This window comes from Pituophis catenifer, unplaced genomic scaffold, assembly GCF_029215685.1.
Source record: "Pituophis catenifer annectens isolate HBS135680 unplaced genomic scaffold, rPitCat1.0.hap2 SCAF_1, whole genome shotgun sequence".
In the NCBI taxonomy this organism is placed as follows: Eukaryota; Metazoa; Chordata; class Lepidosauria; order Squamata; family Colubridae; genus Pituophis; species Pituophis catenifer.
In genome coordinates this window covers 71790791-71803565 of record NW_027256881.1, presented here as the reverse complement: position 1 = coordinate 71803565, position 12775 = coordinate 71790791, and the positions used below count along the sequence as shown (strand labels likewise).

Here is a 12775-nt window from a genome sequence, read left to right as displayed (position 1 = left end):
CTAATGGAAGGATCTTATTGCAAACAATTTCCAATGCTTGGCTGTGAGAAATGAAAACCCCTGTTCTACTCTGAATCCATCTAGAGCAGAGGTGTTAAACTCAAGGCCCATGGGGCCAGCTCCGGTCTGCAGAGTGCTTAGATCTGGCCCATGGGGCCATCCTGGAAACAGTGAAGGATCAGCCTGCGGTGCCTCTGCCAGCGAAAACGGGCTCCTGAGCTCCATTTTCACTGGCAGAGGGTTGCAGGAGGCCATCATAGCCGAAAATGGAGCTAGGGAGCCCGCTTTTGCTGGCAAAGCACTCGGGCCACCAGAGGTGCCCCTGATACGAGCGACACTGAGCTGACCATGCCCACCCTGGCCATGCCCACCCCAGTCTCCCAAGGTCAAACACAACTGATGTGGCCTTCAATGAAATCGAGTTTAACACCCCTGATCTAGAGCCCATTTCTCCCTCTGAACCTCACTTACTTCAGAGGATCCGTGTAAGTTTTAGGGTATGATTCTGAGCTGCCTGTAGGATGAGCAAGGTATAAGCTGCGGTTGTTGTGAATCAATTTATAAGTGGATTGGATTGAGAAGGGGAAATAGAAAAGGTTGCAGTTCAATAATAAGGAGACAATTGATGAAAGAGTCAATAAATTTTCTCACAAAGCCATGGGTGCAATTCCCAGAGGCTACCAAATTTGGTTATACTGAATCATGTGATAGAAAGGGGGAAATGATTAAATTCTTGATCACTGAGCACTCACATGATTGTATTTATCTGAAAAAAAAAAGACAAATCTGAATGTGAGATTACCTGGACAAGGACGATTAGATAGAAAAAGCCTCAGCTACCTCCATTAATATTTTTTTAATGAATTTAAGATGACATGTCCACCTTAAAAGTAGATTATTTGGGAAATAGCTTATTGTTATCTGAAGAAAAATCAGTACTGTATCTATGGTTATTTTTAATTCACTGTAAGGGCAAAAAGAATGAAAATGATTGACCCTGCTCATTACTTTGAGGCACATGCTCCCTGGTGTGCAATTGAAAGACCATATGTGGCTTTTTACTGAAAGCGTGTGGTATACTGCTCTTACAAATGCTCATACAATAAGTCCCACTAAAATAACTAGGGCTTCCTACATGCTAATATGGTAGGGCACAATGTGTATTGTTTAAATTATTGACACTTTCACATTTAGATTCAGTTAATATTAGAAAAATAAATATGGAATGAACAAAACAGCCAGTGATCTGGCTAACATTTTGCCATGATTCCACATTGTCATAAAAACATTTCCTACTTAGAATTATGTGGAAACTTGAGAAAGTGAGTTTTCAGCTTTCTTCCCAAGCAAAGCCTGAGAGAAATCAAGGGTTTCTGCCACTGGGTTCTTAAAATATCTGGAGCACAAACAATACGGCCTCCAGGCTAAATTAAGTCAAGGCTTATCCAGTTCAGCTCAGAATTTCAGTTCAGCTCAGCAGGAGGCATTAACTGAATACAAACCTCAGTTCCATGATTTAATAAGAGAAATTCTAGGAAAGATTCTCCAGAGGGATAGGGAAAAGAAGCTGAAAATTACATCATCATTATCCAGTGGTGCTTTGTTTAACATTAGGGCTGATTTGCTAACCCAATGTTTTCCAGAGGATGCCATTTTAGGAAAGGATAATTATTGGCTGACAATTTGGAAGAAACATGTAGAGAAAAAAAAATGTGTGAAGGCTGCTGTTTTTTACAAACGGGCCCTCAATTAATCAAAGACACATGCTCAAAAGAAAGTCCCATAACAGTAATCCAAAGCAAATTCCTACATATTAGGAACATTCCCTGATAATATACTCCATAAGTAGCCATCTAAAGCTTTCCATATGCTTTGAACTAAAATTTATATTACATACGATGGCTGGAATTGACTGGACTTATCCAAAGCCTCTTGAGGACACCATATTCCTGTTCTGTGCCCTATTCCATATCATATATTCAGTTGCTTTGGGGCAGTGGTGAAATTTTTTTTTTTTACTACCAGTTCTGTGGGTATGGCTTGGTGGGCATGGCAATGGAAGGATACTGCAAAATCTCCATTCCCACACTACTCTGGGACTAGCCAGAGGTGGTATTTGCCAGTTCTCCAAACTACACAAAATGTCCGCTACTGGTTCTCCAGAACCTGTCAGAACCTGCTGGATTTCACCCCTGCTTTGGGGCATAATAACTTGAGGAAATATCCTCTCAAAAAACTCAAACTTCTACGTACATCAATAGAACAGCCCACCAGTGAGCCTCTTTTAAGTGCCCTCTGTAAGAGTTCATAGAAATTTTTTGGAGCCTTTTTAGCTTCAAATGTTTCTCCAACTCCTCCAGTGAAGTCTTCCATTGCTTCAATTGAACTTCCTCCTTTTAGAGCTTCATAACTTCCATTCAACCTGAGATTGTCAGAGAAATATACATACATAAAGACAATGAGGTCATGTCCATCTTACTTTAAACATGTTCAGGTACCATATGAATTTTCTGTTGTGGCTCATGACATGCAGAAATATCTATAGGACTTACATGGTATTAAAAAAAAAATCAAAATATCATCTACTTAAACCATTAGAAGAAAGTGTTGTAAATCAAATTCAAGATTAGCAAAACTCTGACATTTTGTGCAGCTTTTCCTATGACTTGTTTGGCTTCCCTTGAAATTTCTCAAATATCTTGGCTCTACTTATTTCAGTAGATGAGAACTTTCAAACTCATTTGAAATTTCACTTTAGCCCATGACAAAAAAAAGCAAGTTGAATTTAAAATTTAAAAACTTAAAGTTAAGTTTGTGCAGCATACAAAAGTAATGATAAACAAATAAACAAACAAAGCTTGATCAACTCAGTCTACGATCAAAATCCATATAATACAATATTTATAAAACTGGGATTGCAAGTCCAAAGACTATAAATCATGACAAGTGTGGAAACAAAATAGAAGATGAAGATCAAGTTATCTACATACTTGGCATAGGCTTTTTCCAACAATGCACTCCAAAATTCATTGAGTTCAGCTGAGTGCAGAAAAACCAAGCGGTCTTTGAAAGTGGGCAAGCGGTCATCGATAACAACATCCAGCCATTCATTGTATTGCCAAAACTATCTCGGTAAAGACAGATAGAGAATCATTTAATAATGGTAATAAGCCAGGGAAAAATTGAAGTAGGACCAGGAAGTTCCAATACTGCCTTAGGCCTTGGAAGTGAAGGCTATGAGAAGCTTTTAATTTTATGGATGAGGTGGAACAGCACCGAGAAAGGACAGCAGCACAAGCATCTCTTAGCTCTCAAAACAAAATTCATGCATTTGATAGATACAAAAGCTTATGATCTAAAAACATGCTGCAAGATTTATGCTCACGAAACAAAATTTTGTAATCTCACGAAACAAAATTTTTAAAATGTCTATGGAGATTCTCAGTCATCCAGGTCATGGTTGTCCCAAAGGTGTTTTTTCAAGAGGCAAGTGGACTTTCTGTTTTTTCTCTGAAGATGTTTCACTTCTTATCCATTAAACTTCTTCAGCTTCTTCTTCCTTCCATTCCCCACCATCTGGTCAGAGCTGAAGAAGCTTCTTAGATGAGAAGTGAAACGTCTTCAAAGAAAGAGCCTTGGTAGTACAGGGGTTTAAGGCACCCTGTTATTAAGCTGGTTATTAAGACCAGCTGCCTGCAATTACTGCAGGGTTCGAATCTCGCCAAGGCTCAAGGTTGACTCAGCCTTCCATCCTTTCTAAGGTAGGTGAAATGAGGAGCCAGTTGTGGAAGCAATAAGCTGACTTTGTATAAATATACAAAAGGATGAAGGCTATTGCTGAGCACATTGTAAGCCGCTCTGAGTCTTCGGAGAAGGGCGGCATATAAATCAAATTAAAAAAAAAAAAAACCAGAACGTCCACTTGCCTCTTGAAAAAGCACATTTGGGACAAAATTTTAAAAAGTGAAGGTGGTGGCCATGGGTTCATCCCAGGAAAATGGTTCTAGTCCCCATCAGCCATGAAATCTCTGTGGGCCATTTATTTTTTTCTCAACCTGACTGATCTCCTAGGATTGGTGCTGTAGAGAAAAATGGGAGGAAGGAACATTATGTAGACTACCTTGAGGTCTTGAAGGATAGGCAGGATATGAATCCAATAAATAATTAGATATATTTCATTCTAGGCTTGATTTCTAATCTAGGTAGGCAACAAATATTGTCAGATAGTGAAACTATTGCAAAATAAATCTAAAAGAGAAGAGTGTTAAAATTCTGACCTGTCAGAAATAATAAAATGGCAGAAGCTTCATATGTTTCCCAGATGTGCCTGAATCACAGTTTCCAGCCATGTCAAGAAGTAGAATTAAATATAAGGGATGCTGACATCTATAATTTAATAACATCTGGATTTCCCAGCTCCCAGGATATTCAACATTCATTTATTCATTTAAACATGCAAGAGTGTGTGGAGGGGTTACCTGAAAATGAAATATTCCAGCATAATCTGGTCCAAAATCTTGATTTTGTGGTATAACTCTGGCTAGTACTTTTTCATTGAGGGTAAGAGATGCTATAGCTGCTAATAGCCAACAATCACCTGAAAAATTATATGGAATAATATACAGGTTATACTTTTGATCTAATATAAATAAGATAAATATTTCCCACTAAATAATTCCTTGTTGTTGTTTTTTATTTGATTTATATGCCACCCTCCTCCGGAGACTCAGGGCGGCTTACAATGCATTAAGCAATAGCCTTCATACTTTTGTATATTTATACAAAGTCAGCTTATTGCCCCCACAAACTGTTGTGACTCCGACCCCCAACCCCGTATTATCAGAGGGAGAAGACTTCGAAAGTGAAGGAGAGGAGTTGGCAAGGCCTCCCTTTCCAGACCCTCCTCTCTGGCAATGCCTCAGGTGTCCTCCGAAGGCCAAGAGATAGGCCAAAAGCCAGTCACTTCCGAACAGCTGCAGTTAGACAGCGACGGAGATGAGTCTTGGCTGGATCCCCCACAGTGTCAGAAAGATAAGCGCACACAGCAGAGAAAGAGGCGTTCCAGAGATTAAGCTGAGTCACTGGACCACACCCCACAGGGGATAAAAGGGGGTGTGGTGGCCATTAAGGCCTTATGACAGACAAAACTGAAAAGCTAGCAAGTCATACTGCGTTTCTGGAACTTCGTTATATGCCCTCCTTGGATTTATTATGGACTGAACTTGACAATTCTTTGGCTTTGTGGACTTACTTTGGTGTATCGGACGGAGGAGAAAATCCTCCCTTTGTGAGTAAAGTCTTTGGCAGGCAGCTACTGGGTTGCTGCCAATTCTGTTATCTCAAAGGAATTCCTGACTGCTGGTTTTATTAACTCCTGGCTGACTGTTTGTGTGCGTGTATGAGACGGGGACAGAACACAAACTGGCTCCTCATTTTACCTACCTTAGAAAGGATGGAAGGCTGAGTCAACCTTGAGCCTGGTGAGATTCGAACTTACAGTAATTGCAGACAGCTGGTGTTAATCACAATGCTTTTAGTCTGCTGAGCCACCAGGCCCTGGTGCTTGGAACTCATAGCTGTAATTCCTAAAGGAAACCAACTCTGATTCTCCTTTGGAAGGACAGATACTGAAGCTGAAGCTCCAATACTTTGATCACCAAAGGAGAAGAGAAGTCTCATTGGAAAAGACCCTGATGTTAGGAAAGATTGAAGGCAAAAGGAGAAGGAGACAGCAGAGGATGAGATGGTTAGATAGTGTCATCAACAGAGTGTGCATGAGTTTGGGCAGGCTCTGGAAAACAATGGAAGGGGGCCTAGAGTGCTATGTATGGTCCATGGGGTTAGGGTTAGGCATGATTTGGGGACTGAACAATAACAACCTAGTTCTAATCTGGTAGTTGCACATTTCAAAGGGCATCTTAGCTGTTTTGGTTGATTTGCAAAATTGAGAGCTGGTATGATATAGAATACAATAGAACAGAATAGAATAAAATAGAGTAGAGTAGAGTAGAGTAGAGTAGAGTAGAGTAGAGTAGAGTAGAGTAGAATAGAATAGAATAGAATAGAATAGAATAGAATAGAATAGAATAGAATAGAATAGAATAGAATAGAATAGAATAGAATTCTTTATTGGCCAAGTGTGTTTGGACACACAAGGAATTTGTCTTGGTTCATACGCTCTTGGAGTACATAAAAAAAAAGATACATTCATCAAAGATCATAAGATACAACACTTAATAATAGTCATAGGGAAACAGTCAATATAAATCTTAAGTGGGAGGAGATGGGTGATAGGAACGATGATATTAATAGTAGTGCAGACTTAGTAAATAGTTTCACCGTGTTGAGGGAATTATTTTTTAGCAGAGTGATGGCGTTCGGGAAAAAACTGTTCTTGTGTCTAGTTGTTCTGGTGTGCAGTGCTCTATAGCATCGTTTTAAGGGTAGGAGTTGAAACAGTTAAGTCCAGGATTGAGGGATCTGTAAATATTTTCACAGCCCTTTTTTTGACTCGTGCAGAATACAGGTCCTCAATGGAAGGCAGATTGGTAGTAATTGTTTTTTCTGCAGTTGTAATTATCCTCTGAAATCTGTGTATAGTTAGTAAGGTGTTGGACTAGGATAGAAAGACTCATATTCCAGTCTATCATCAGCCGTGTAAATTCATTGGATTATTTTGGGCTAATCGCTCTCTCTCAGACCAATTTACCTCACTAAATTGTTGGGAAAATAGCAAGAGAATTAAGTAATTTACCCAGTGTCTGCATAAGGCTTGTTGCTGAATGAGGCTGTTGAAGGGCAAACATTGTCTTGGGCCTTTTTTAATGGAATCCTGTATTTAGCAGATAATGAGAATGGATGACCTCCAAGATCCCTTTCAGTTTTAAGTTTCTTAGATTCTATCAGATTTGTGTGCATGTGGTGCTGCATATGGCCGATACCAGATTAACAATGTTTTCCTCATAATTAGTTGTTTCCTTTAGTCAATCAGCTGAATATCTGATTTGATAAGAAGAGAGATGCATATTGGCCCTTCTTTCTCTTCCCATGCCTCCATTGAATTCAGCTAGGTATCTGAAGGAGACTTCCAGTGCAAACTTCATTAGGTTTTGGGCAGGGGTGAAATCTAAAATTTGTTACTAACGGTTCTGTGGGCGTGGCTTGGTGGTGGTGGGGTAATGTGACTGGGTGGGCATGGCCAACTTTTTTTTTTTACTTTTTTTACATTTAAAAGCATTTACTTTTAAAAAATGACTTTAAAAGCCTCTGGCAATCCCAGCTGAGTTGCCTGATTGTCAGAGGCTTTTAAAGGCATTTTTTTTCTGCAATCTCTTCGGCCAAAGAGGTTGCAGAAAAAAAAATGCCTTTAAAAGCCTCTGACAATCAGGCAACTCAGCTGGGATCGCCAGAGGCTTTTAAAGTCATTTTTCCCCCTACAACCTCTTCGGCTGAAGAGGTTGCAAAAAAAAATGTTTTTAGAAGCCTCTGATGATACCAGCTGAGCTGCACGATCATCAGAGGCTTTTTTTTTTTTACTTTTAAAAGCATTTTTTCAGCCAAAGTAGTTGTAGAAAAAATGCTTTTAAAAGTAAAAAAAAACAGCCTCTGATGATTGCGCGGCTCAGCTGGGCATGGTGGTGGTGGGGGGAGCGCAGGGATTTTTGCTACCGGTTCTCCGAACCACCTGCCACCATCACTACCGGATCGGGCAATCCAGTCCGAAACAGGAGCATTTCACCCCTGGTTTTGGGGAACACAAGTCAACCTGTGTTCATCTAGCCTTCAGATTTCCAGTTGAACATAGGGTGATTAGAGTGAGTGAGGTACCTGAATCTATCCGCTAGGAAGCCTCCACACATTTTACACGATGTCTTAACAGGACTTGTATCAAAGAGGGCAAAAATCACTCCAGTGGAAAAATACTCACCAAGGTCTCCTTGACAAATGTCAGTTCTTGTGGCTCCTCCAAGAATAAACTGTGGGTCTTTAACGATTTCCTTGAAAAAGATAAGAAAACAAGACCAGTGACCTGATTAGAAGATAGTCTGCTGTGACCTTCTCATAATTTTACATCTCTTCGCTCCGGAGGCAGTTTGACAATTAACAAATGTGAACTTTCTGTCAATGCCGTAATATACAGTTTATTCATCTGACCTTATTATGGTATTATGAAATCCCTGAAGTAGAGATACACGTTCCTACTTTGCTGAGGAAATTGGGGAAAAAAAGACCCTCTCTTTCCCCCCCCCCGAATTATCAGTTTTTCTACTTGGCATATCACCAACTGTTCTTTGATGAAGGGGATACATGCGGTGCAGAAATACAGGTCCTTGACTTACAATAGTTTGTTTAATGACCATTCAAAGTTACAATGGCAGATAGTCCTTGACTTACAATAGTTTGTTTAGTGAACATTCAAAGTTACAATGGCACTGAAAAACGTAACTTATGACTGTTTTTCATACTTATGACCGTTGCAGCATCCCCGTGCTCAAAATTCAGACAGTTGGCAACTGACTCATTTTTATGACGGTTACAGTGTCCTGGGATCATGTGACCACCTTTTGCGACCTTCTGACAAGCAAACTCAAAATGAAGCCAGATTGATTTAATAACCGTGTCACTAATGTAACAACTGCAGTGATTCACTTAATAACTGTGGCAAAAAAGATCATAAAATGGGGCAAAATTCACTTAACAAATTTCTCACTTAGCAACAGAAATGTCTGGCTCAACTGTGGTCATAAGTCAAGGACTGCCTATAGGTAAGATTTGCAAAATGAGGCCATCTGCTCACCTAAGGCAGAACCCCCTCCTGATTTGGTGTCCAAGTGCTGCAATAGATACAGGCACATGGCTAGATTTCATACCAAAGCAAACAACTTAACTCAGTTCATAAGGTGCTCCGTCTGTCCTTAATGGAAGCTAAATGCCCTTAGATCTCTTAGGGAACATAGTAAAAGGGTTTTGTCTCATATCCCAGACCAGACAGCTTCTAAAATAAGAGGTTGAAGAGCAAGTCTTTGAATGCAGTGCTTTCAAATGGTTGTTTCCTTAATTAATAAATTAATGTTCATTTTACCAATGCATTTAATGTTTTTTTTTTAATTTGATTTATATGCCGCCCTTCTCCGGAGACTCAGGGCGGCTTACAATGTGCTCAGCAATAGCCTTCATCCTTTTGTATATTTATACATAGAGAAAGTTGAAAGGTACATCTGACAAGTAGGTATTTACACCATTCCAGGAATGCAGACATATGCAGAGAACAATTTGATATGCAAAAACATTAACTCATAGATGCAGGAGTGGGCTTCAAAAATTTTAGCAAGGGGTTCTCTGCCCAGTTGCTGGGTGGGCGTGGCCATGATGGGCGTGGCCTAGTCGGCCTCCTGCACCGTGGGGGGGGCATTTTTGCCTTTCCCAGCTCCAGAGGCTTTTGTCGAGCCTCCTCAGGCTCTGGAAGCTGGAAATGGGCCTGTTTCTGGCCTTCCTGAACTTCCGGTAGGCCTGTTTTTTGCCCTCCCTGAGCCTCTGCACATGCCCTGCACTTACCTGCATCCAAAACGGGCTGTGTGGGGACTCCTGGGAGGGGCGGCGTGGGGTGGGTGAGACCAGCCAGGAGTGGGATTTGGAGGTGCTCCGAACTGCACAGAATCTTAGTTAGAGGTTCTCCCAAACCCCTGCAAACCCCCATCAGCCCACCCCTGCATAGATGAGTATAGGAAATGAAGTCAAGGTATTCCTCTTAATATAATTTTTCGTTAAACAATTGCCCCAGTCTTTCCCAATTTCACACTTTACAGATGTATTGTACAATTCCACAATTTCTACATGTTGACTTAGAATTGTGAGAATGGAGTCTAATCATGGGACATGAAGAGACAACTTGTAGAAAAAGGCTGCTTTCTCACAGGCCATGCATGCTGATGAATTTTTTAAAAACCCTGTCCGTCTGATCTGTTTAGAAGCTACCGTTGACATGACCAGCAAAGACAGAGGACAGAGAAAGCATGGCTGAAAATGCCAAGAGATGTTTCTGCAGACAGAAGCTAACAGAGGAACATGCTTCTACAGCAAAACCTCCTTCCTGATAGATGATCAGGAAGTCACTTATTGTTATGTCCGTATAAGGGCATCCGCCCTGATTGGCTGCCAGCCATCGGGCGGGAGATTTGAATCCCTGTCTAGGGGCGGTGCGTCTGCCGGGAGCGAATATAAGGAGAGCTCCGGCAGCGCGCCAGCAGTCTTCTTTTACTTGTTACACTGTAAATAAACTTGTTACATGTATCGAGCTGGTCACGTCTTCTGTTCCTGCGCCTGATCTAACACTGGCGACGAAGGACTAGAGAAGAGAACCTGAGAAAGACTCACGGCACGATCGCCCAAAGAGCTGAAGTCACTTCACCACAGCGACTTCCAGAATGGCTACCCCGCAAGCCCCGATGACCGCGCTGAACCCGTTCGACCCATCCCGGGAGAAGTGGAGGTCATACATGGTCCGATTCCGGCAGTTCCTGCGAGGCAATGGATACCAGAACCTTGATGATGAGAGGAAAAGAGCCCTCTTCCTGGCTCATTGCGGATCGGACGTCCTAGAGATGGCGATAGACCTCGTGGCACCTAGGGACATCGAGGAGATGTCCTGGAACGACCTGCAGGACGTCTTACAGGAGCACTATGCACCTACAGGCACCCCCATCGCAAACAGGTTCACCTTCCAGCAAAGAAACCAGCGGGAAGGTGAATCCATCAAAGAATTCGTGGCAGCGCTCCGCCAACTCGCTGCCAACTGTGAGTTCGACAATGTGGACAACGCCATCCGGGACCGCATTGTTTTTGGAATGCGAGATGTGGGGCTGCAAAAGAAATTCCTCAGCAGGAAGAGGATTCCGCTTAAAGACGTCCTCGACGAGGCAACAGCGGCGGAGACGTCCGAACAAGCAGCCGCTGCAATGGTAAAAGCAAGAGGGATCCATAAGATCCACAAGTCGGGCCCAACCTCATCAGACGAGGCAACCACTCAATCCGAGTCTGATGAGGAAATGGCCGTCCACAAGGTGTCCCGCCCTCCCAGGCGGGAAACACCACAGCATGGCGACCGTGGAGAGCGATGCGGCAGCTGCAGAGGCGACCACCCCAGAGCAACCTGCAGATGGAGGGACGCGACCTGCCGCCGATGCCTGAAGAGGGGCCACATCGCCGAGGCCTGCAGAGCCACAGACCCAGCCCCGGAGCCGCCCAGACCGCGATTCCGGGAAAATCGCAAAGATAACCAGAGGACATCCAAACGGTCCTCAAACCAGTCCCGGCGCGGGGAGGAGGAATATCCCCGAAACAGAACGGTGCACCAGACCACCACCATTGCTCACACAAGCGACGAGGGGACCACCAAGTTCCACGTGACGCTGCTAGCAGAGGGGTCTCCGTGCAAGATGGAGGTAGACTCCGGATCCGCCTTCTCCATCATGGACTGGCAGCACCTACAACAGCTGAAACCGGCATACAAAAGAACCCAGCTGAAAGCCCCGAAAGACAAACTTGTGGACTTTAACGGAAACCCCATTGAAATCCTAGGCAGAGCAACCATCCATGTGAAGTACAACGACTTCGATGGAAAGCTACCCATCACCATTGTGCAGCACAGCCGACCGAACCTGTTGGGCGTGGAGTGGTTCAAGCCTCTAGGACTTTCACTTCAGGGCATCCACGAGATCCGCAGGGACGAACTCGACTCCATCATCGAAGAGTTCAAAGAAGTCTTCGATGGTAAGCTGGGGAAATTTGTGGGGAGGCCAATCTCCTTTAATCTGGACAAGGGAATCACCCCAATCAGGCTCAAGCCCCGCCGAGTTCCATTTGCCCTGCGGCCTAAAGTAGATGAACAGCTGGATAAGCTGATCGCCCAGGGCGTACTGGAACCGATCGATCATGCCTCATGGGAGACCCCCATTGTGACCCCACTGAAGCATGATGGGTCTGTGCGCATCTGTGCTGACTACCGTTGTACCATCAACAAGGCGTTGGCACAGAGCGCATACCCAGTCCCAGTGGTGCAACACCTGCTGCATTCCCTGGGATCTGGATCAATTTTCGCGAAACTGGACCTGGCCCAGGCTTACCAGCAACTGCCAGTGGATGACAAAACGGCGGAGGCCCAAACGATTGTCACGCAAAGAGGGGCATTTAAATGTAACCGCCTCCAATTTGGAGTCAGCGCTGCCCCTGGCATCTTCCAATCCATGATGGAACGCCTTCTCCAAGGCGTTCCAGGGGTGGTGCCTTACTTCGATGATGTGCTCATCTCCGGTGACTCGAGACCCCAACTCCTTGAAAGGCTCAGGCTTGTCCTGCAGCGGTTCAAGGACAAGGGTTTGAGGGTCAGGCGGGACAAGTGCATCATAGGAGTACAGGAAGTCGAGTTCCTGGGCTTCCTCATTGATAGCACAGGCATACACCCCACCAAATCAAAAGTGGAAGCAATCCATGAAGCTCCAAGCCCAAAAAACAAAACGGAGCTTCAGGCTTTCCTTGGGTTGCTCAACTTCTACGCCATTTTCTTAAAACAGAAAGCCACAGTTGCTGAGCCACTCCACCGCCTGCTGGGGAAATCGGCTTCCTGGAAGTGGGGCCAGGAAGAGGAAGCAGCATTCCAGGCCATCAAGGGACTATTGACGTCCAAAAGCGTCCTCATCCAATACAGCGAGACGCTCCCCATCAGACTGACCTGCGACGTGTCGCCCTACGGGGTGGGGGCAGTCCTCAGCCACGAACT

General features: G+C 43.6%; 1 protein-coding gene across 3 annotated transcripts in view; it reads right to left on the bottom strand.

Moving 5' to 3' along the window:
- The window catches only part of CAPN9 (calpain 9), a 50617-nt gene that overhangs the window by 25609 nt on the left and 12233 nt on the right, over nt 1–12775 (bottom strand). For 2 of the 3 annotated variants that reach the window (XM_070951005.1, XM_070951013.1), the window contains exons 2-5: nt 7928–7997; nt 4479–4597; nt 2991–3124; nt 2254–2422 (exon numbers count right to left, since the gene is read on the bottom strand). In XM_070951005.1, coding sequence (XP_070807106.1) covers nt 2254–2422; nt 2991–3124; nt 4479–4597; nt 7928–7997 — 492 coding nt within the window. The remainder of the gene's footprint in view (nt 1–2253; nt 2423–2990; nt 3125–4478; nt 4598–7927; nt 7998–12775) is intronic. The other variant, XM_070951022.1, reaches the window with a different exon arrangement.